Here is a 23,155-nt window from a genome sequence, read left to right as displayed (position 1 = left end):
AGGGAATGAGGGAGCGGGATACAGCTGGGATACAAAGTTAACAAACTAACTAATCTTAAAAAATAAAAATTTAAAAAAAAATAATAATAATAAAGAAAAAAGTAAAAAATAAATAAAGCAAACCATTTATTGATAATGACTTAATTTCAATTTACTCTTGTTACTGTTCAAGGTTGTAATATGCAATCTGCCTGAGTCATTTTTCATGTACTGAGTTCTATAACATGCATATTGGATGCTAGTGATTATGTTTTATAAAGACTTAGGTTGAATAACATTTTGTAACTGGAGAGAATGTGAAAGTATTATATTATATAACTTAGCTGTTGAGTATTTCTTAGCTCCAAGGAATAACTTGATTTTTTCTACATTATCTTTGTAGCCAGATTTCAGTGCTATTCCTGGCACATAGGAGTCTCTAAAAGTATGTAATGTTAAGTAATAATGAATAAATACATTTTAATTTTCATCTGCTAAAGCCTAAGAACATTCCAGAACTTTGATACTCTTGTTAAGGAAAAATTATATCCTACTGATACATACGGCTTTTGCAATGATATTGCTAAAGATAAAATTGCTAAATTAAACATGAGGAAGAACATTGGCCTTTCAATTCCTTCCTGATATGGATGTCTGTGACAAGTTTTTACAATGTATGATGTGTCAAAATTGTGCACATTCGTCCACCTGGGCTCACTCTTTTTTTTTTTTTTTTTTTTTTTTTTTTATTCTTGGGGGACTTGCTTGCCTGTAGCAACCGATTCCCTTGCCACAGAACTTCTGGGTGGATTTGACCAATGGTAGGTCTTAAAGAAAATAAGAAAGAAGGAACATAGAAATAAAGATCAGGAAAATGAGTGTTGGAATTTCCTCTCTCTTGGGTAGTCTCCTTGATTCTTTCATTGTCTACAGAATAAAAACTGCTTTTTTTCCCCTGAGTCTAGGAGTAAACCTATTTCTCTGTAATTAGTTCCAGTGGTTTTATAAGACTATATCATTATCTTTGAAAGCGTTTTTGCAAGCTTTTACCATATTACACATTCTTGTAAGGGCTGTTGGATTGTCAGAACAGAGTTGGGCCCTTACTTCCTAGTAGGGACATTTAACAGGAAGGAAAACATAAGACATGTAATTTGATTTTATTGAACACATTCTCAGCCAGAGGCTATATTGGACACCTGACATTTGTTAACCATTTAATCTTCATTTTAGCAAATCAATTAGTGCCTTTTGTCACTCTGAGTCTAAGATAACAGAGAGGAATTGTCAAGAAGTATGAGTGTTATAGTACAAAATTTTGGAATAAATTATAATAAATGCTTTTAAGCATTTCTTAAAAAAAAAAGAACATTTTCCAGGAGTGTATATGGGAGAAACAGGAGGAGATGAGGGACGGGGCTGCAGCCAAGATATAAAGTGAATAAAGTTTATATAATAATAATAATAATGTAAAAACCATTTTACTTAGTTTTTCCACATCATCCCCACAATTTGGATAAAATTATATCTTCTTTTAAAAAAAGAAGATGATCAATTCTCATTTAGAAAGACAAATGGGATGTGCATTGAACGTATGACAGGAGTCTACCGCAGAAGGCATCTGAAAGACTACCTAGCAGTGTTTCAAAGCAGACACTAAGACTCATAACCAAACCCTCGGCAGAGTGCAGGGAATCATATGAAAGAAGGGAAGTTAGTATGACATGGAAAGGATAGGAGCTCTACAAGGACCAAATATATCCAGGCACAGGGTCTTTTCTGAGACTGACACTCAACCAAGGACCATCTGTGGATATAACCTAGAACTTCTGCTCGGATGTGGCCCGTGGTAACTCAGTAACCAAGTAGTTTTCAAAAGTAAGGGGAACAAGGACTATTTCTAACAGGATCTCAAGGGCAGGCTCTTTGACCTCCCCACCCCCCCAAGGGAGGAGCAGTTCTGCTGGGCCACAGAGGAGGAACTTTTCAGCCAGCCCTGAAGATACCTGATAAAACAGGGTCAAGTGAAAGGGGAAGAGGTCCTCCCCTATCAGTGGACTTGGAAAGGAGCAGGGAGGAGACCAGGGAGGGAGTGTGGGGTTGGGGAAGGAATGAGGGAGCGGGATACAGCTGGGACACAGAGTTAACAAAATGTAACTAATAAGAAAAATAAAATTAAAAAAAAAAAATGGAATGTACTGGAGCCACAAAAAGGAGAGGAGAATTTCTCAAGATCTCATAGGGAGAATACAGAATCTATGGATTTCAATACAGGCATTGTGATTGAAGAATGCATTTTATTATTTACAAAATTACAATACCTTATGCTTTTTTTTTTCAATGCAGTTTATTCAGAACCATGAACAATCATCTGACCCTGGGGAAAGCCAGCCCACAGCTTAAATAGCCTCTGGGTACCTTATGCTTTATAAACTTCACTTCATCACTGGAATTTTTTCAATCTAATTTCTCTCTATATAAGCTATATCCCTTTCAATTATTATACCCCTAAAATTAAAGAGTAAACAAGTTTTATTTTTTATTGAGAGTTTTATGAAGAGTTTCATGAGGAGGCTTATCTTCAGAAGTGCTGTTAGGGTTTAAGTCATATCCTGTTTCCATTTGTGATTGCTACTTCTATAAATGCATTCACTTTACAAAGAATCATTGAACTATACAACTTAAGATATGTGTCTTCTGTATGTGTGTTTTATGCTGCAATACCATGCTTGTAAAAACCTTTAAACCATACTTAAGAAAATAATCACCTATGAGATGTGCCTATTTACAATACAGAGTGCTGCATTATTCCGTGGTGAGCATCCTAGCAGAGTTGCTTCCCAGGAAATTTTGAATCATTTTTGTAGTTCTTTTTCTTACTTCCAGCATCCAGACATTTGTAATCACTGAGCAGTCTCTTGACTGTCTGAGTGACAGATATATCTGTGGCTTGATCTTTTTGTAACCAGAAGGTCATGCTAAATTATCCTTGTGCTCTTTACCTCTTACTGGAACATTGTATTGATCCTTGTGTATTTTCAGATTAAAAGACCAATGCAACCTCAAAGAGTCAGAGGCCACTTAAACAGCTTCAGAAATGAATTTCTGAGCTTTTCACAGATTTTTTTTTCCAACATTTGAATTTTTCTTCACTTCGTTTATGCCACCTACTAATATTTTAAACCTAGTCCGGGCTTCTGTGTTTCTTAATTCCTTGCTGGCAATGCTGTAGATGGATTATGATCTTACTATCACTTCATCTTGCTATTTGTATTTGCAAAGAAGTCAATAACTGAATGCATGAGTCTGCTGAGCAATGTCAAATGTTCGCTGAGTTCATTTAATAAAGGAACCATTAGTCATGTAAAGAACTGAAGAGAATCACAGAGCAATGTGGCACAAAAACTATGTGTTTTACAAAATCATTTTCTGCACTTGAAAAGCAAACCACTAATGATGGGCTCTTTGGGAAATCGTAATGCTTTCATAATCTCAAATGTCACTAAGGAAAACATGTGATAGATATCATAGATAAAACAGGAAGGAAACAATCCAAGATATAATTTAAAAAAAAGCAAAAGGAGCAACAGAGCAAGAACATGAATCTTCTATTTATCATTTTTCAGAGATTGTGTTTGGACAATTAGAGGTCCCTTCCTTACATCTACGCTTATAGGGAGCTATAATCACATGAACTACAAATGAACTCATCATTTTCCATTACATTTAATAACATGCTAAACTTTCATATGTACCTAGAACTTAGCCTTACATAAAAAGAGAATCACTAATGGAAGAATAAGGCATTAAAATCATCCTTTATTAAATATGGATTAAGTTGTTCATACCTAAGTGATGCCTATAGAATACATATATTTTGTTTCATTTCAAACTCACAAGTATGCTCTGATGTGTTATTGAGTCAGTTTACATTTCACTAATCAGTGTAAAGGTTTCCTTACCGCAGCTAATGATCAGGACACTTGAGCTCCAAAGTTACCCTGTCCTGTCTCCGGAGACTGTGAACCTTTTGCATTTTAATATCTAAAACTCTGTCCTACTAGGAGGGAGTACTTAAAACTAACAGCACGATGCAGGATTGTTGAATTTTTTTTTAATCTGTGATAGTCATAATACATGTTGACCAAGCATCCTGAAGCTCTTTGACATTTCAATGAGAATTGCTTTAGTAGGTTGGAATTTTACACAAAAATACTTTAGTATATCTGTTTGCACTAAAGCAACTATATATTAAGAAGGGCAAAACTATTTTTAAGTATTTTATTTACATTTTTATTTTTATATAATTTATTCAGTTTACATTCCAGTTTTAGCCACCTAGCTCATCTCTTCCCAGCCCATCCCTCCATCCCACTTCCCTCCTATGCCCCTCCCTTAGACCACAGAAAGGAGGAGCCCTACTCCCCTACCATTTGACCCTAGCCTATCAGGTCTCATCAGGACTTCCTGGATCATCTTCTTCTGTGGCCTGGCAAGGCTGCCCAGCCAGGGGGCGGTGATCAAAGAGCAGTCAAAGGAGATCATATCAGAGACTGTTTCTTCTCCTCTTACTAGGGAACTAAAATAAAGACTGAGCTTTCTATTGGCTATATCTGAGCAGGAGTTCTAGGTTTTCTTCATACATGGTCCTTGGTTGGTGCATCAGTCTCTGCAGGGCCTCCTGGGCCCAGATTTTTTGTCGTTTTGATCTCCTTGTGGATCTCCTTTCCTCTTCAGTCCCTTCTATGCCCCCACTTTTCCATAAGACACCCTGTGCTCTGTCCAATATTTGTCTGTAAGTTTCAGCATCTGGTTCAATTCCATGCTGGGAGTAGTCTTTCAGAAGACATCTATGGTAGGGCCTTATCCTATTCCCTCTCTTCCACAGCTTCTGGTATCCTATTTGCCCTTCTTAATGAAAATTCAGCATCCTCCCTAGGGTCCTTCTTGTTATTTAACTTCTTTAGGTCTGTAGATGTTAGTGTTTATCCTATATTATATGGCTATTATTCACTTATAAGTGAGTATATACCGTGCATGTCTTTCTGGTTCTTGGTTAGCTCACTCAGTATGATCTTTTCTAGTTCCATCCATTTGCTGCAAGTTTCATGATTTTCTTATTTTTCATAGCTGAGTATTCCATTGTGTAAATGTACCACTATATCTTCATCCATTCTTCTGTTGAGGGACATCTACATTCTGGCTATTATGAATAAAGCTGCTGTGAACATAGTTGATTTGTCAAGAGAGCAAAAAGACAGCCTACAGACTGGGAAAAGATCTTCACCAAAACTATTTCTAACAGAGGGCTAATATTCTAAATATATAACGAACTCAAGAAAGTAAATACTAACAAACCAAATAACCCAATTAAAATGGGGTACAGAGGTAAGCAGATTTCTCAAAAGAGGAATATTGAGTGGTGGAGAAATATTTAAAGAAATGCTCAATGTCCTTATAAGGGGAATACAAATGAAAAAGACTCTGAAATTCCATCTTACACCCATCAAAATGACTAAAATAAAAAAACTCAAGTGACAGCACTCACTGGTTAGTATGTGGAGAAAGAAGAACCCTCCTCCATTGCTGGTGTGAATGCAAAGTTGTACTACCACTTCAGAAAGCAAAAACCATTTCAGCATGCATTTTCACATAACTGTTAAACCTTCAGATACTAAGAAATTGATCTTGCCATATCCAGAGTATATTCAGTCTCCTTTGCTGGAAGCATGTTCTTTCTGGAAGGAACAAATGACTTGGATTTTTTATTTTATTTTATGCTTCAATGAAATACTGATTATATATGGGCTTTGAAATTTATTACAATAGTAAGATCAGTCTGTCCTATTAACCCATTGCTTCATTGCACTAAGATCTTCAACTAGTTACACTTTAAACCTGTGACTAGACCAGAGTCATTTATTCCCTCTCCACTTTGGTTGACTTTGGCATGAAACGAAAATATATAATAAGTCTGTGTCACACTTAGACTATAGGTAATTCTCTCAGCTTGTGGGTCTTTATCCCCACTCCTTATCCTTAAAGCATAGCATATGATTGATGTTGTATGATCCTTATGTTCTATGTCCTGCGCTATATACTTCATATTTATAACCTTTTAATCTTCTTTTATGAATAAATATCAGTTTGTCTTCCATGTCCTTCTCATTTTTTCAGAGTTTATCTGACAATCAATACTGATGGATAGTATTGCCTAAGAAAAACTATCTTTGTCAGGAAAAATTATATTTGCTTTTCTTTAAAAATTGGCATATTCCTATCTGCAAGATTATTTTGGAAATAATTTTAGAAGACACTCTTTTCTCAATCACATCTGTAAAATTTGCTCATAAAATAAACAATATTTCAGGATGTGTTTTAATTCACTTGGGAAACAAAACCATAGTATTATATGTTGACATATATGCACATATGAAAATCTTGATGGAATTATTATCAAGTATACACTCATCTTTTCTGCTTAAATATCACCATTATTTTAAGATTTGCTTATGCATTGTATATCATGAACCTAATTAAGGAACTGATAGTATGTTAATTTTTTTGTTATTTTCATTCTTCTGAAGGTTTTATAAACAACCATTGGGGTATATTTTCAATACAAAAAAATGTGAATAAATAGTCTGAAGTTGATATCATAAAATCTCAGCATACAAGAATCAGTGACTTACCTGCAGATACTAAGTTTTCTTCATGGAAGCTACCTAGACAGCCACTGGTCCCATCATTGCTACCTGTTTGTAGGAAGTATACAACTTTTATGTGTTTAGTCCTAGAAGTATCAAAATTTTCATTTTTCTTTTTTCTTTATTAATTACACTTTATTCACTTTGTATCCCCCCTGTGGTTCCCTCCCTCCTCCTGTCCCAATCCCTCCCTTCCTCCACCTTCTGCATGCATGCCCCTCCCCAAGTCCACTGATGGGGGTGGACTTCTTTTCCTTCCTTCTGATCCTAGTCAATTAGGTCTCATCAGGAGCGGCTGCAATGTCTTCTTCTGTGGCCTGGTAATGCTGCTTCTCCCTCAGGGGGAGGTAATTAAAGAGTAGGTCAATAAGTTCATGTCAGAGACAGTCCCTGTTCCTATTACAATGGAACACACTTGGATACTGAACTGCACGGGCTACATCTATGCAGAGGTCTTAGCTTATCTCCATGCATAGTCCTTGGTTGGAATAGCAGTCTCAGGAAAGACCCCTGTGCTCAGATTTTTTGGTTCTGTTGCTCTCCTTGTGGAGTTCCTGTCCTCTCCAGATCTTACTGTTTCCCACTTCTTTCATAAGATTCCCTGTACTCTGCCCATAAGTCTCAGCATCTACATTGCTAGTCTGCAGGGCAGAGCTTTTCAGAGGTCCTCTGTGTCAGGCTCCTGACTTGTTCCCTCTTTTCTTCTTCTGATGTCTATCCTCTTTGCCTTTTTGGATAGGAATTGAGCATTTTAGCAAGAATCATCCCTTTTGATTAGTTTCTTTAGGTGTACAGATTTTAATAGGTTTATCCTATATTATATGTCTATTTGAGTGAGTATATACAGTGTGCATCTTTCTGCTTCTCGGATAGCTCACTCAGGATGATCTTTTCCAGATCTCAACATTTACCTGCAGATTTCATGATTTCCTTATTTTTCATTGGTGAGTAATATTCCATTGTGTAGATATACCACAATTTGTGCATCCATTCCTCCACTGAGGGGCATCTGAGCTTTTTCCAGCTTCTGGCTATTATAAATAAGGCTGCTACAAACATGGTTGAGCAAATGTCCTTATTGTGTACTTGAGAATCTTTTGGATATATGCCTAAGAGTGGTATAGTTGGATCTTGAGGAAGCACTATTCCTAGTTGTCTGAGAAAGCACCAGATTGCCTTCCAGAGTGGTTGTACAAGTTTCCATTCCTACCAGCAGTGGAGGAGGGTTCCTCTTTCTCCACAACCTTTCCAGCTTGTGTTGTCTCTTGAGTTTTTGATCTTAGCCATTCTGATGGGTGTAAGGTAAAATCTTAGGGTTGTTTTGATTTGTATTTCCTTGATGGCTAATGAGGTTGAGCATTTCAGTGTTTCTCTGCCATTCGATATTCCTCTGCAGAGAATTCTCTGTTTAGTTCTGTACCCCATTTTTTAATTCTTGTATCCAGGAATCTTTGTGACAAGTGAGTTTCAAAGTTTCCTTGCAATGTAAGTAGCTTTAAACTAATGTTAGGCCTGCCCAAATTTCCTACTGTGGGAAAGCAATTCCTGTTTCTAATCCAAAGACTCTGATATTTTCCACAGTTGTGTTCTGGATCCACTTATTCCCTGTGTGTGGTATTATCATTTATGTATATATTTTCCTGGCTGGACCAGAAATTTCTGTCAGAGCTGAGCATTTTGTGTCTGATTTACCAGTGAGTGCTCCATCAAGCAGCTCACTTAGGTTTATTGATGCTCCATCAACTTAGTACTAAACAGACTAAGTCTTAATATATAACACGACCAATCAAAGAGAAGAATCTCATATGAAGCAATAGCAGATATTTAAAAAAACAAATCTAGGAAGACATTTAGGGTATATGTCATAAGAATCACAGTATTTATCTCTATGAATAGTCCTTGGTTGGAGTATGAGTCTCTGGGAAGTTCCCTGTGTTCAAATTTTCTTGTTCTGTTGCTCTCTTTGTGGAGACCCTGTCCTCTCCAGCTCTTACTATTTCCCAGTTCTTACATAAAATTCCATTCACTCTGCCCAACAGTTGCCCATCAGGCTTAGCATCTGCTTTGATAGTCTGTAGGGCAGAGGCTTTCAGAGGCCCTCTGTGGTAGGTTCCTAGGTTGTTTCCCGTTTTCTTCTTCTTCTGAAATCCATCCTCTTTGCCTTTCCAGATGGGGATTGGACATTTTAGTTAGGGTCCTCTCTCTTGCTTAGTTTCTTTAGATGCACAGGTTTTAGTGGGTTTGTCCTATGTTGTATGTCTATATGAGTGAGTATATACCATGTGTGTCTTTTTGCTTCTGGAACAACTCACTCAGGATGATCCTTTCCAGATCCCACCATTTACCTGCAAATTTCATGATTTCCTTATTTTTCATTGCTGAGTAATATTCCATTGTGTAGATGTACCACATTTTCTGCATCCATTCTTCAGTTGAGGGGCATCTGGGTTGTTTCCAGCTTGAACTTCAGTACAAAGTCCCAATTTATTTCTAATATCAGAGATCAGACCTCTACTCTTGCCTGATGCATCCAAAACAAAAAGGGGGAACTGTAGAGAGCTGCGTAATGCTGTGCCTGAAAGATGGAGCTGGTTTCCGCCTTCCACCATCCCGATGGTGAGTGCTCTCTGTCACAAACAACTCCACATTTGGCTAAGGCTGAGGATCTGGCTTGCTTCCATGTATGTGGACCTATCTGCATAGCCCACGTGGCATGCTGAGGTTGGCTACCCAGAGGCTATTTAAAGTGGGCTGGCTTTACCCAGGGTCAGATGATTGTTCAAGGTTCTTGAATAAACTGCATTGAAAAAAAAAAAAAGAATCACAGTATTTGAAAGAAAGCAAAATAGAAAGACAATGAGGTTGAGAAGAGCACCATGGTAAGTTTAAAAGGAACAAAGGCTTTTTTGTTCTGACACAAAATCTTGGCTCTGCCAGCTTTTAGTTTTGCAATACAAGGTTGTATAGTCAAATTCTTTGTCTTACCTGCTCCTGCAAGATGAGTGAAATAAGGATGACAGAAATATTATGACAGAATGGCAGAAATGTGTCAAAAGTGATACAATGATATTATGATCCACTTGGGCAGTTCAGTGCTTCCAATAAGTAGTTACTTTAACAATTCTAAGATTAGTGCTTATATTAATTATTGAACTTCAATAGATTTTTTTAGTAGATAACCTACATAAATAACTGAAAAGCCTTAATAGACTTATAGTCACCCTGTTAAATCAGATGTTTCCATCTATAGCCATACCACATTGAACACCTTTGATCTCATCTGATCCCCAAAGTTAAGCATAGTTGGGCTTTGTAAATACGTGGATGGCAGACCAGCTGGGAATATTGAGTACTTGAGTGTGAGACCATCTGAAGTTACCAGGTGTAATAGGCTTCAAACTAATTACCTAGCTACCAACTAACTAACTAACTAACTAAAAGCAGGTTTTTCCAAAACTTGAAGTCTCAAAATGTAAACAGCAGTTTTTGAATCATTGTGTGTAAAATGTGACAAATGATGTTGAACAATCTGACAGATTAATTGCATGAATTACACTATAAATTTTCAGCTATCCATCATTAAGAGTTCAAATAATTTTTTCCTAATATTATAATTTCTTTGACCCTGCTTTCTGTTTCAGCTATCACTATTGGACCCTTATTAATTGGATACTTTAAATACCCTTATATCTAGCTTTAAATTTCCAGAAATTTCATTAATGTGAATCATAAGTAATGTGCTTTTTTTTTCAAGTGGATATGTTTTTTATTATTATTTCAGTTTGGAAAGCAGCACATAGACAACCTCTTCAGAGACCTGCAGGATGGGAAACGCCTCCTAGACCTCCTAGAAGGCCTGACAGGACAAAAACTGGTAGGACTTCTTCCTCCCTCCCTTTTTTGTTCTCTCCCTCCCTTCCTCCCCCTCTTCTTTCCTAACAACTTTCTTCTTTTTTTTTTTTTTTCGTTGTGCATTTATATGTATGTGGGAGTGAATGCATGTTCATACGTGGGTATGAAAGTACTTGTGTGCATGTGTGTGGAGACAATTTGTTGATTTTATGTATCTTCCTCTTCACTTTATATATTGAGGCAGAGGCTCTCATTTTAACACCAATCCCATTGATTCAACATTCTTCTGGAGTCCCTGTCTCTGCCTTCTAATTCCCGGAATTACAGACAGGCCATATGTATACTTGGCTTCCATATGGGTGCTGGGGACCTATACACATGTATACCAAGATATCTTTCCAGCCCAGGAATTTTATTTTGAAATTTACAGTAACAACAGTAAAATTTCAGTCCCCAAATAAGAAGTCTTATTTCAGTGACCTAGTGAAATTTATTAATGCATTTTTCAGATAAGCAATACAGTACATATTTATGAACAAAAAATTGATAGTACAGTTTTAATTTTTGCATTGTCTTAATTTTGAATAATAACAAAGTAAAATTTTAGTAATATATTATGTTAATTATTAAATATGTGCTTTTTAATTTTTTTACTTTTTTTAACTTTTTATTTTATTTAATTTTTATTAATTGCAATTTATTCACTTTGTATCCCCCTTGTACCTCCCTCCCTCCTCCCCTCCCAATCTCACCCTCCCTCCTTCTGCTCCACCCATGCTATTTTTAAATTTTTAAGAATTAAATATGTAAGAGTTTTTATGAATAATGTGTTTAAGCTTATCTTTCTGTTTTTTTCAACTATCAAAATGTAACTCTATTAGTTAATAAATAACAAAAATATTTTTGGAACAGTATAATAAAAATAAGATATTTGATTCTGAATTCCAAACGTTTATGGGATGAAATGAAATTTCCTTTTGATGACTGTTAACTTGTATAACTTTATGCTATTCCCTTGAAGGAGATAACATGGTTATCAATGTTATGGGTCACTAACATCACAGAAGAGTCTGAATTCAGTTGATGAAAGTCTCATAATGGAGAAATCCTCCAAATTCATGATCTCTGACTTAAAATGCCTTAAAATGACAAATTTTTAGATTTGTCTTATTCTTGGAAGTAGGATTTAAAACTCCAGTCTACCTACTCCATTCTGCATATCTAATGAGTTTTACTCAATTATTAATTCATTATGTTCTCTTTGCGCTTTACCATAAATAGTTCTCCAAGATGAGTATTTAAGCCTGTGTATTTGTGCACTCTCTCTCTCACACACACATACACACACACAAAGGTTTTGCATATACTATAAAAATTCTAGATGTCCTTTGAGTTGCCTCCTACAGTTCTCATAGATCAAGCCATGTTGTTTCCTATTCTTTCAGACATTGTCCAAAATTTTGCCGTTATATTGATTACCTATTTTGCTTTCTATACTTCTTTGTGTTCTGATAGTCATTGGCTTCTCCTTGGTATTGAAAGCTTTTAACAAACTCTTAAAACTAATTTGTCTTTCTTAAATTCCATAGACCTTATTTTTGCCTTTAATTACCTAAAATACTATATTGTGTGTATGTAAGCATCACTATGATAGTGACTCTCAAATATTATATGCATGCTGGAAAGACATACTTTATTTTTCTGTTTTTAAATAACTACAATAGCTATATAAGGTTAATATGTTACTAAATTAACTTGAACTAATATATTTTCTGGTTTATTTACTCATGAATTTCTTTTTTATTTTTGACCGTATAATATGGTTACAACTTTCCTTTCTTCCTTCATTACACCCATGTTCCTCCCTGCTCTCTTTCAAATTTATGGCTGTTTTCCACTAATTGTTATTGCATTATTGCATATATATACATAGATATATACATATATATACATGTATATATATGTGTGTGTATACCTAAACATAAACTGTCCTGTCTGCATGTTACTGATATGTATGCTTGACATATTTTTTTCAGTTAGCATACATTTTATTTTTTAAATTACTTTTACTACAATTTATTCACTTCTTATCCCAGCTGTAGCCCCTTCCCTCATCCCCACACAATCCTGCCCTCCATCCTTCTTCTCCTACCATGCCCTTTCCCCAGTCCACTGATAGGGGAAGTCCTCCTCCCCTTCCACCTGACCTTATTTTTAAGAATTTTGGAATTTGCTTGAAAACTCCCTAAAATAATGCATTCAAGTGCTGTACATTTTAAATTTTGTCAGGTAGCTATTTGGAAGACGTAATGTATAGTTAGTCTTAATTTCATTATGTGCATATGTATGTCCACATCATACATGGAGAATGTATGTATTTTTATGATGTAGATAGAGAAATTAGTGCCTGTGAACAGCTCACCTTTTCGTATTTTGGAGGTCACTTCTGTATAAATACAAAACTAAGGAACCTGCACTGTTTTTCAGATGTTTTTAAAATTATTTTTATGGACACTAAATTGCCATGGGCTACATCCGTGCAATGGTTCTAGGTTATCTCCAGCTTAGTGTCCAAGTGAGTTACAAAGGAATGGGAAGAGGGACTGCCTCTGACATAATCTGATTGGTCTGAACTTTGATCACCACCGAGGGGGGAGCAGCCTTACCAGGCCACAGAAGATGACAATGCAGCCACTCCTGATGAGATCTGATAGACTAAGATCAGAAGGAAGGATAGGAGGACCTCCCTTATCAGTGGACTTGGGGAGAGGCATGAGTGAAGAAGGGGGAGGGAGGGTGGAAACAGGAGGGGAGGAGGGAGGGACTTATGGGGGGATACAAAGTGAATAAAGTGTAATTAATAAAATAAAAAAAGAAAAAATATGAATTACGTTTTATTCACTTTGCATTCTTGCTGTAGCCACCTCCCTCATTCACTCCCAATCCCACCCTCCCTTCCTCATCTCCTCCCAAGCCCTTCTCCAAGTACATTAATAGGGAAGGTCCTCCTCTTTAGCTTATCAGATCTCATCAGGAATGGCTGCACTGTTCTCTTTTGTGGCCTGACAAGGCTGCTCCCCCTTCAGAGGGGTGTCAAAGAGCCAGCCACTGAGATCATGTCAGAGACATTCCTTGTTCCACTTACTAGGAAACCCACTTGGATACTGAGCTGCCATAAGCTATAACTGAGCAGGGGTTCTAGGTTACTGTTTAAGGTTATTCTTTCATGACTGGTCCTCATTTCCTACACATTTATGACGGTTTCATTTCGTTACTTTTTTAAAAAGTGTTTATGTGCCTTTGTTTTCTTCCTCTTTGTGGTGAAAGGTAGGAAAACAATAATATTTATGCTGTTCTCACTTTGAAATTCATACACCAAAATGTTCTAAGATATGAAAAAATGGGATTCTTGTTTATGAGGTAATGCTTGGAGATAGAGGAAGTTTAAAGAATATCTATGGTATTTAAGAGTATTAGTCAAATCTTCTTGTATATAAGAAAGCCTAAAATAAAATTTGAAGCTGTACAGCCAGTTCAAATAGTAAATTTCTTTAAGGTATGAAAGTTTTTAAAAGGATGGGATGAAAAATGCATTATTTATTATGTAAATACACAAGGTACATAAAGGATAAGAAAATAAATGTAAAATTTCTAACCTCATAGGCACAACCCCGAAGTGGTGCTTTGATACACTGATAATTTCTGTGAATGCATGTTAATTCTTAAGTTTAAGATTATTACATGTGCAGTTGGTATGACACCAATTGCCACTGCAAATTGCTTATTAATGGTGTGAAGTACCTTGCCTATTCTACAAATTACACACAGCAAACATCTGAAACTATTATATCAAAATTCCTCATCTAAATGCTTTATGTTCATTTTCACTTAAAGTACTTGAAGAGCTATTTGATTTGCTCTGTTTTACTGGGTGAGAAAACTGGAATATGGTAAGATTGAGAAATTTCTCAAGGTCACATAGTATAAAAGTGGCCGAGTAGAAATTAGAACCCAGGAAACTGAGTTTTGGAAGTCATGCCTTTAACAAAACTACAAGCCACTCCAAGGGTGAAATGAGAGCTATAAAAAGTGGCAGCCTTACCAGGCCACAGAAGAGGACAATGCAGCTATTTGTGATGAGACCTAATAGGCTGGGGTCAGAGGGAAGGGGAGGAGGACCTCCACTATCAGTGGACTTAGAGAGGGACATGGGAGGAGATGAGGGAGGGATGGCGGGATTGGAAGGGAATGAGGGAAGGAGCTACAGCTGGGATGCAAAGTGAATAAAATGTAATTAATATAAAAAATATAAATAAAAAATGTTCAAAAATAAGTGATGGCTTTGGCAGATGACTTGATCCAACAATGTTATTGTTGAAGATATTAAGGTTAAATTATGAGTAAGAAATGAACTTCCAGTACATTCTCTAAGAACACTAATGAGAGCTTGCATTAAGAGAGAGAACAAAAACAGGTATAATGTCACACACCTGTAATCCCAATACATAGTCCATGGAAGCAGAAGGATAGTGGGTTTTAAGCCAGACTTGTATAGTAACAAACTAACCAAAACAATAAGGAAGGAATAAATAGAAATATAATAACTATAGAATATCTAAAACCCATCAATTAGGAAAAATAAGATGATGTATGTATTTTAATTAATTATATAGATACTAGTTAAAATTAAATTAAAGGATGGATATGACTATTGGCAGTGAAATTATGAACTGAGAAACCTGGTTATCGAAATTTTGAATTTCAGTGACTTGGAAACTAGGTCAGTAGTAAAAGAAGTATTCTCTTTTAGAGTTATTTAGTATTACATATTTTAATACTTGAGAGTATTATGCTATGTGTTTTGAAAATATTCACCCCACCCCATCTTTGACAATTAGCACCCTGTCCACACTCTGACACCTTCCTACCTTTGAGAATCATTTTTATTTTTCTCATTTCCCCTTTTAGTCCAGTTTCTGTTGCTAAGCTAGTCTTTTAAGTAGAACTGGCCCTAGAGTGTGCCCAGTCTTCTCAGACTCATATCATTAATGAAAACTGAGTCTTCCTCTCCAAGCTTCTACCATATACCAATAGCTCCTCAACTAGTAGTGGGATTTTATGCCTACCTTCCTCTTCTATTTTGGTATTTTGTCTTGAACAGATCCTGTGTGACAATCACCATGTGATTGTTCTATTTTTGCATGTACAGTCTTCTGAGATATCCATCGGACTTGGGGAAAGGAGTATAATAAGTATGTCCTTTTTAGCCCTGAAAACTTCACAGATTCTCATTCTCTGCCTGCTGACCAGTGCATGCTTTGAGAGGAGCTTTATGTTATTGACCATATAGCATTATTTTTAAAAAAGAAGTATCTTTAGCAATTCTATACATTATTATGTTTCAACAGTTTCAAACAATATATTTCTTGTTTCTACTTCTATTGCCTATGTCCCCCCATCTCCTGTTGAATCCCTTCTTTTAACTATCCCCTTTCTACTTTCATGCAAATGTTATGACCAGTGATTTAAATTAGGTTTGAGTATATGAGCAATTATAGGTGGCTAGATAGTAACTGGAGTTTAGGCAACCCAAAAGCCTCACATGTTTTCCAAATTTTTCTTAAAATATATGGAAATAAACTTACTTTTCTATTTTTTTCTGTTTAATCAAAGCATGTTTTTGCCAAAGTTTTCCATCATTAATGGTCTTATAATAATACATACTTTGTTAAAATAAGAAAACAAACAAACAAACAAAACATGAAGGAGCAATAATCTCCAATATTGCCTTAAAGGGGAAAAAGTGCTTTGTTTCTCAGGAGGTGCGTTATTTATTTTATGCCAAGGACAATTAGCTAAAAGCCTAAAGAGTTTTTAGATAAATATTTCAAAGTTTGTGTTAATTTAAATGTAAATATTCAAACTTAAAAATGAAATTTATACATCTTCGATTTTCAGGTAGATTTTTTTCTCTCTCTTTCCTAGTAAACACCATTTCTATATTTCTCTCCTATTTTTTAGCCAAAAGAAAAAGGATCTGCACGAGTTCATGCCCTGAACAATGTCAACAAAGCACTGTGGGTCTTACAGAAAAATAATGTAAGTGGTTATCTGAACAGAGCCTTCACACCATGAAACAGTATGCTTAATGTTTGAATAAGGGCTTCAACCCCAATGTAGAGAAGGCTTTGTAAGCTCTCTTGTAAAACACAGAAGTTCTTATGCAGAGCCCATGTTCCTTTGTGTGTGCTTGCAGCTAGTGTAATTCTGTAAGCTAATATATACAGTCATAGAGGACAGAGAAACGTTGAGACTTGGATTTTGGAAGGTTTGTGTGAAGTTCCTAGACATAATTTGATGCAGTTATTTTTAGTAAGCAAACTGAGTCTTTTATATAGTGGTATTCTGTACAACTAAGAGATTTTGCTTACTGAATTTCATGTGTTCAATACTGATAATAATAAACTTTGTGAGAATCAAGCTACCAGTCACAAAACACACATCAGGCATGTAAAGTAAACAGAAGAAAAAATACTATTTTAGCTCAGGGGAAGAAATATTTACTTTAGTAGATTTGGACAAAAATATATATGATATATAAGAAAAAGTAAGCATAGATAAATGAGTGATCTGGATGGAGAAGGAGGTCTAGTGTCCTCTGAGAAAGGCTGAGCTTATCCTTTTCATCATTGTCTTGGGGAGACAGAGTATTATTTTCCTATTTACTTCTAAACCTTATATAATTGACCAGTATATTTACAAGGCACTATGGGAGCTTCCTAATTACAATACAACTAACTTTAAAAATAACTTCAAAAACATAGATCACATAATCTTAAAATATAATTGTAACATGTAATACATTTTTAATAAAGTATGCTCCTACATATGTTTCTCAGCTTATCTGCTAATAACAGGACAACATAAATGATGTGGAACTAGAACTGCCAAGTAATTAGTTGAATGTATGTATATAGTGTCATTGTCACTTTCAAAATATGAAAGTTATTTTACAAAAATATTACAAGTTTGATTACTTTCCGGCTGTATATTTTCAGCTTTTCAGATATTGGAATAAAAAGGTCTAATGTAAACTTGTAAAGACAGCCATAATCTAGTCAACGAACAACTAAAAGGTTGGTAGTCCCATATAAGAAACTAATTAAGAGAGAAGACCTTGACTAAAATGCTCAGTGCCCATCCTGAAAGGCAAAGAGGATGGAGATTAGAAGAAGAAGAAAACAGTAAACAACCTAGAAACCTGCCACAGAGGGCCTCTGAAAGGCTCTGCTCTGCAGACTATCAAAACAGACCCTGAGACTTATGGCCAACTGTTAGGCAGAGTGCATGGAATCTTATGTAAGAAGTGGGAAATAGTAAGATCTGGAGAGTACAGGAACCCCACAGGGAGAGCAACAGAACCAGAAAATGTGAACACATTGGTCTTCCCAGAGACTCACACTCCAGCCAAGTACCAATTATGGAAATAACCTAGAACCCATGCACAGATGTAGCTCATGGCAGTTTAGTGTCCAAATGGGTTACATAGCAATGGGAAGAGGGACTGCCTCTGACATAATCTGATTGGTCTGCTCTTTGATCACTTCCCCCTGAGGGGAGAGCAGCCTTACCAGGCCACAGAAGATGACAATGTAGCCACTCCTGATGTGATCTGATAGACTAAGATCAGAAGGAAGGATAAGAGGACCTCCCTTATCAGGACTTGGGGAGAGGCATGCCTGAAGAAGGGGGAGGGAGGGAGTCAAGAGGGGAAGAGGGAGGAGCTTATGGGGGATACAAAGTGAATAAAGTGTAATTAATAAAATAAAATAAAAAACAAAGTGAGTAAAGTGTAAATAAATAAATAAATAAAAGAGATGACCTAGGGTCTCAAAAGATAAAAAAAAAAAAATGTTGGAAAGGGTATGTAAATAAGGGAACATTTCTATGGTAGATTTTACCATCAATGTTATATGTTACATGTATATGCTATAATATATATGTATATACACATACATATATATCATAGTGTAGTGACTGTTTACAAATGACATGAATAATGAGTTCTGGGATGATATATTTGTTTAAGGTATTATATAAACTTAGACCTAAAGGAGGTGAAATCTTAAAATAAGGATAAGAAGATGGTCCAGATAAAGTAATAAAATGACTTTGAGGTACAGAAGCATTTGGAATGAGGACTCAATAGTTGGAGAAGACAGTGTTCAAAATCAAGTAGAGATGAAGGGATTAAGAACATAGAGAGATAGAGACATGAAAGAGAATAAACAGTGAGCAGTGGCTAGGATTTGAACTCTGCTGTAAATAACATGAGAAAGATTTCAGCTAAACATGCTGTAGTATATTACACAGGTAAAAAGAGAAGTTCTTTCCAAATCAAGTTTTACCAGAATGAATATAAAAGAATTCTACTGTAAGAGTATTTAAGACTTTTTATTAAAGAGAAATAAAATCAATAACAAGGACACAGCAATATAGAAATACTCTTAAATTTATAAAGAAACCTTAATTATAATATTTTTATTTAAAGTATTAAACCAATAATTTTAATACTAACATTTAATTGTGAAAAGAAAACATGAATAATACAAACATATTATAAGTTTAGATTAATTATTTCATGTCTCCTGGTACTCCAAAGCATAGTAGATAGTTATATAAAATCGTGTTTACTTTGTTTAAATTCTTCCAATAAAGTTAGGTTTACAAGAAACCATAGCTTAATAATTTTGTTTAATTTTCCCAAGACCCACTCTGTGCCCTCCTCCAGGCATTAAGAAAATTCTTATGTTTGTCATTACCAAGAATGTTATTCTTTAATCCAATAGGATGGCCAGAGCTGAATAGCTTTATATGGTGCTATTCAATAATAATAATAATAATAATAATAATAATAATAATAACAAATCCTTTAATCTCTAGTCCATTGCAACAAATACTAGCATAATGACCATAAAAATCTAAGTTATCCTGACATGCCAAATGCAATATCTATTGTCCCAGTATGAAACAGAGGAAATAAAGAAAAACAATGTTAGAGTATAACTGCGGATTATTTCCATAAATGCATCACTGAAGAACTTAACCATGGACACTGAGGCATTTACTGGCAAGGTGACTTAATACCCATCGGTACCTCTAACTTAAAAAATTTTGCTAATGTGATATGAGGACTAGCTCTGGGTGAACATCATGAGATTGCTACTAAACACAAGATACAATATTTAAAAATGTAATTATTCTCAAACAATATCCAGATAAGTTGAGTCTTCTCTGTATAACTCTCTGATATCTCTCTATGCCATTTGTCAGATCAGTAAAAACATAAATGTATGTGTTGGGCATTTGGGGAGGGAGTATTCAAAATTGCAGGCAATAAAACCATCTCATAAGAAAAAAGAGTAAAGTTAGGTGGGTGCTGGGGTAAGTAAGGCAGCATAGGGTACATTAAACTTTTTAAATGTTCTTCTTCTGTGTTTCTGGAACAAGTGAAATTTGAAAACATATGTACTGGAAATCCTAATGTTGTGTTCCTTGTTTTACCTGCTGAGCAACTAACAGAGTAATTCACTCTTGATGTTATGCTCTTTCATGTGCTCAGAGAAAGAAGAGGTAAATTATGGTTACTTTATCAACCAGGAAACAGTGCACACATCACCTTGAAGAAGAAAATGTTAGGTAGCCAGAGTCACATTTATGCTTCAAGCTAAATCAGTTCCTTGGTTTTCTTTCCTTTCTATATCCCTTCTTCTTCTTTTTTTTTAAATCATTCACCACTCAATTATAAAATATTCAATACATGCCTGTTTTAGTGGAAGAAAATAGTGGTGGTTTATATGCTCAAGTCTTGAAATTTTAAACAGTGTAAATCTTATTTTTTCAGAAAAGCACATACTACAAGGCAGTAAAGTCATTTTAAATTTCTTTAGTTTGAGTTTTTAAAAGTGGTGCATTTCAATTACCTTTAGTTTCATTTTTTAAATGTGGTTTATTTAGAAAGATTACATAAATCACTCAAATATGAACAAGTCTGTTTAACTAAATGCTAATAATTTAGAAAGCACTAAAGATATTTGTAAAGAAAACCTAGTTCATCTAATATGTTGGAAGAAACTCTTAGTTTATTTACTAATTATGAGAAGGAAATATATGGATAGGAAAACTACAATTAAATGTTGAGAGTACATGCCTAAAATGTAGCTCTCAGAACAGACACTTATCTAATAAAGTTCATTGCATAGTGGGTCCCAGATAATTAGTTACTAATTAAGAGTGTCAAGATTATGAATTCTCAAACTTTTTATAGTTTTTTTATTAGTGTATTATTAGTGTATTAATGTATTAGTCCCAAAATTTTCTCATCTATTGTACACAGACACAGAGACACACATACATCTATATCTTAATATTCATTATAAGAATATAACTCACTGTTATTCATTTGTTTGCTCTTTATTTCTTGACATAATTTTCATTATTGATTATTCAAGTTTATTTTTTAAGGATAGATTGGTCTCTCATAAAGTACATCCCAACCACGTTTTTCCCTCACTTCACTTCTCAGAGCCACCAGCCATGTCCCCCTCCTCCAGATCTAGCCTTTTTACTTCATTAAAGAGCAGACCTCCTGTTATCTCCAGGTCTTACTAACTCTCTCTACTTTCATATAATTCCCTGCACTCTGCCCAAATTTTGGCCATGAATCTCAGCATCTGCTTTGATACACTGCTAGGTAGAGTCTTTCAGAGGCCCTCTATAGTAGGCTCTTATGCTGCTTCTCTTTCTAAGTAAGGATTGATCTTCTTACCCCGGGTCCTCCTCCTTGTTTAGATTCTTTAGGTTTACAGATTTTAGTATGTTTATCCTATCTTATAGGTCTACTATCCACTTATGAGTGAGTACATACCATGCATGTCTTTCTGCTTCTGGGATACCTCACTCAGGATGATCCCACCATTTTTTTAGATCCCACCATTTGCCTGCAAATTTCATGATTTCCTTGTTTTTAATTGTTGAGTAGTATTTCCTTGTGTAACTGGACCACAATTTCTCTGTGGCTAGCTCTTTGACCTCCCCACCCCCCTTGGAAGGAACAGCCTTGCTAGGCCACAGGGGAGGACATTGCAGCCTGTCTTGGTGGGACATGATAAGCTAGGGTCAGATGGAAGGGGAGGAGGATCTCCCCTCTCAGAGGACTTAGAGAGGGGAAGGGAGAAGACAGAGGAGGGAGGGTGGGATTAAGAGGGAATGAGGGAGGGGGCTACAACTGGTATACAAATTAAATACCTGGTTAGTTTGAGGATCTCCACAGAGCCTTCTTTCCAACAACTCAACCGAATATAACTTGGTCCCACCACCGGAAGACTTCCCTGGCTACAAAAGATGGCCAGTTCAGAATCTGTATTCTTCATTAGTGGAGTCTTCACTGGGGTCACCTTCATAGATTCCAGGAAGTTTCCACTACTTTGGGTTAACACACCACCACCAACAATGTCCACCAATTCCATTTGACTATCTCCACTCTTTTTCCATGATTTTGAAAACTATTCATTTTTTAACTTTTTTAATTTTTATTAATTACACTTTATTCATTTTGTATCTCTCCATAACCCCCTCCCTCCTCCCCTCCCGATCCCATTCTCCCTCCCCTTTCTGCATGCATGCCCCTCCCCAAGTCCACTGACAGGGGAGGTTCTCCTCTCCTTTCTGATCTTAGTCTATCAGTTCTCATCAAAAGTGGCTGCATTGTCCTCTTCTGTGTTCTTATGTCATGTTCTTAAGTCTGTTAGATGAATCATATTTTGCTATTCTTTCTGTAAAGAAAATTGAAAATTATGTTAGTTTTTTATTTGAAATCTTTCATAAAATCAGTTTCAAATTTGTTCAAAACTATCTATAGATTCAATCTCTCTCTATATATATATGGATATGAATTGTAAAAATCCATGTATAAGCATTTTATTACTACCAGATGGTTTACCTTTATATCCCATAGATTTGACAATTCCTGTATGGAGCTACATGCAGATATTAAGTATATAGATTTGTATAAAATACTATAAAAATTAGGAAAAAAGAAAGGGAATTTTCTCTAATTCCCTCCCCGATCTCCAAAAAGTATACAAAATAAGTCTAATCCAATTAAAAAGTTCATTTGTTAAACCTTCCAAAATAAGACTAATCCATTTTAAAAGGTCATTTGTCAGACCGTCCATATGTATATTTATAGCTTGTACATCTTTACTCAAGGTGTACATTCCTATTGGATCACATTTTGGTATTCTTTGGAAAGGTTTAAAGATGATGTTTTTCCGAAGAGCCTGTTATTGAGTGCATGTCAGACAACCCTACTGCAGTCCTTACTAATGAACCCACTTGGAGACTGTGCTGCCTGTGGTCTACATCTGAGCAGGGGTGTAGGTCCTCTATATCTACTCTCCCTGACAGGGGAGCAGCCTTGCCAGGCCACAGAGGAAGACAATGCAGCCATTCCTGATGAAACCTCATAGGCTAGGTTCAGATAATAGGAAAAAAGGACCTCCATTATCAGTGAACTAGGGAAAGGGCATAGGGGAGATAAGAGGGTGGGAAGTTGG

The 23,155-nt window shown here is 35.7% G+C and overlaps 1 protein-coding gene across 7 annotated transcripts in view; it reads left to right on the top strand.

The window, feature by feature from the left end:
- The window catches only part of Dmd (dystrophin), a 2,365,055-nt gene that overhangs the window by 405,888 nt on the left and 1,936,012 nt on the right, over positions 1–23,155 (top strand). For all 7 annotated transcript variants that reach the window (XM_060376797.1, XM_060376795.1, XM_060376794.1 and 4 more), the window contains exons 3-4: positions 10,468–10,560; positions 16,560–16,637. In XM_060376797.1, the coding sequence (XP_060232780.1) occupies positions 10,468–10,560; positions 16,560–16,637 (171 nt within the window). The remainder of the gene's footprint in view (positions 1–10,467; positions 10,561–16,559; positions 16,638–23,155) is intronic.

This window comes from Meriones unguiculatus (genome assembly GCF_030254825.1).
Source record: "Meriones unguiculatus strain TT.TT164.6M chromosome X unlocalized genomic scaffold, Bangor_MerUng_6.1 ChrX_unordered_Scaffold_31, whole genome shotgun sequence".
Taxonomy (NCBI): Eukaryota; Metazoa; Chordata; class Mammalia; order Rodentia; family Muridae; genus Meriones; species Meriones unguiculatus.
This window is presented reverse-complemented; position numbering and strand designations above follow the sequence as displayed.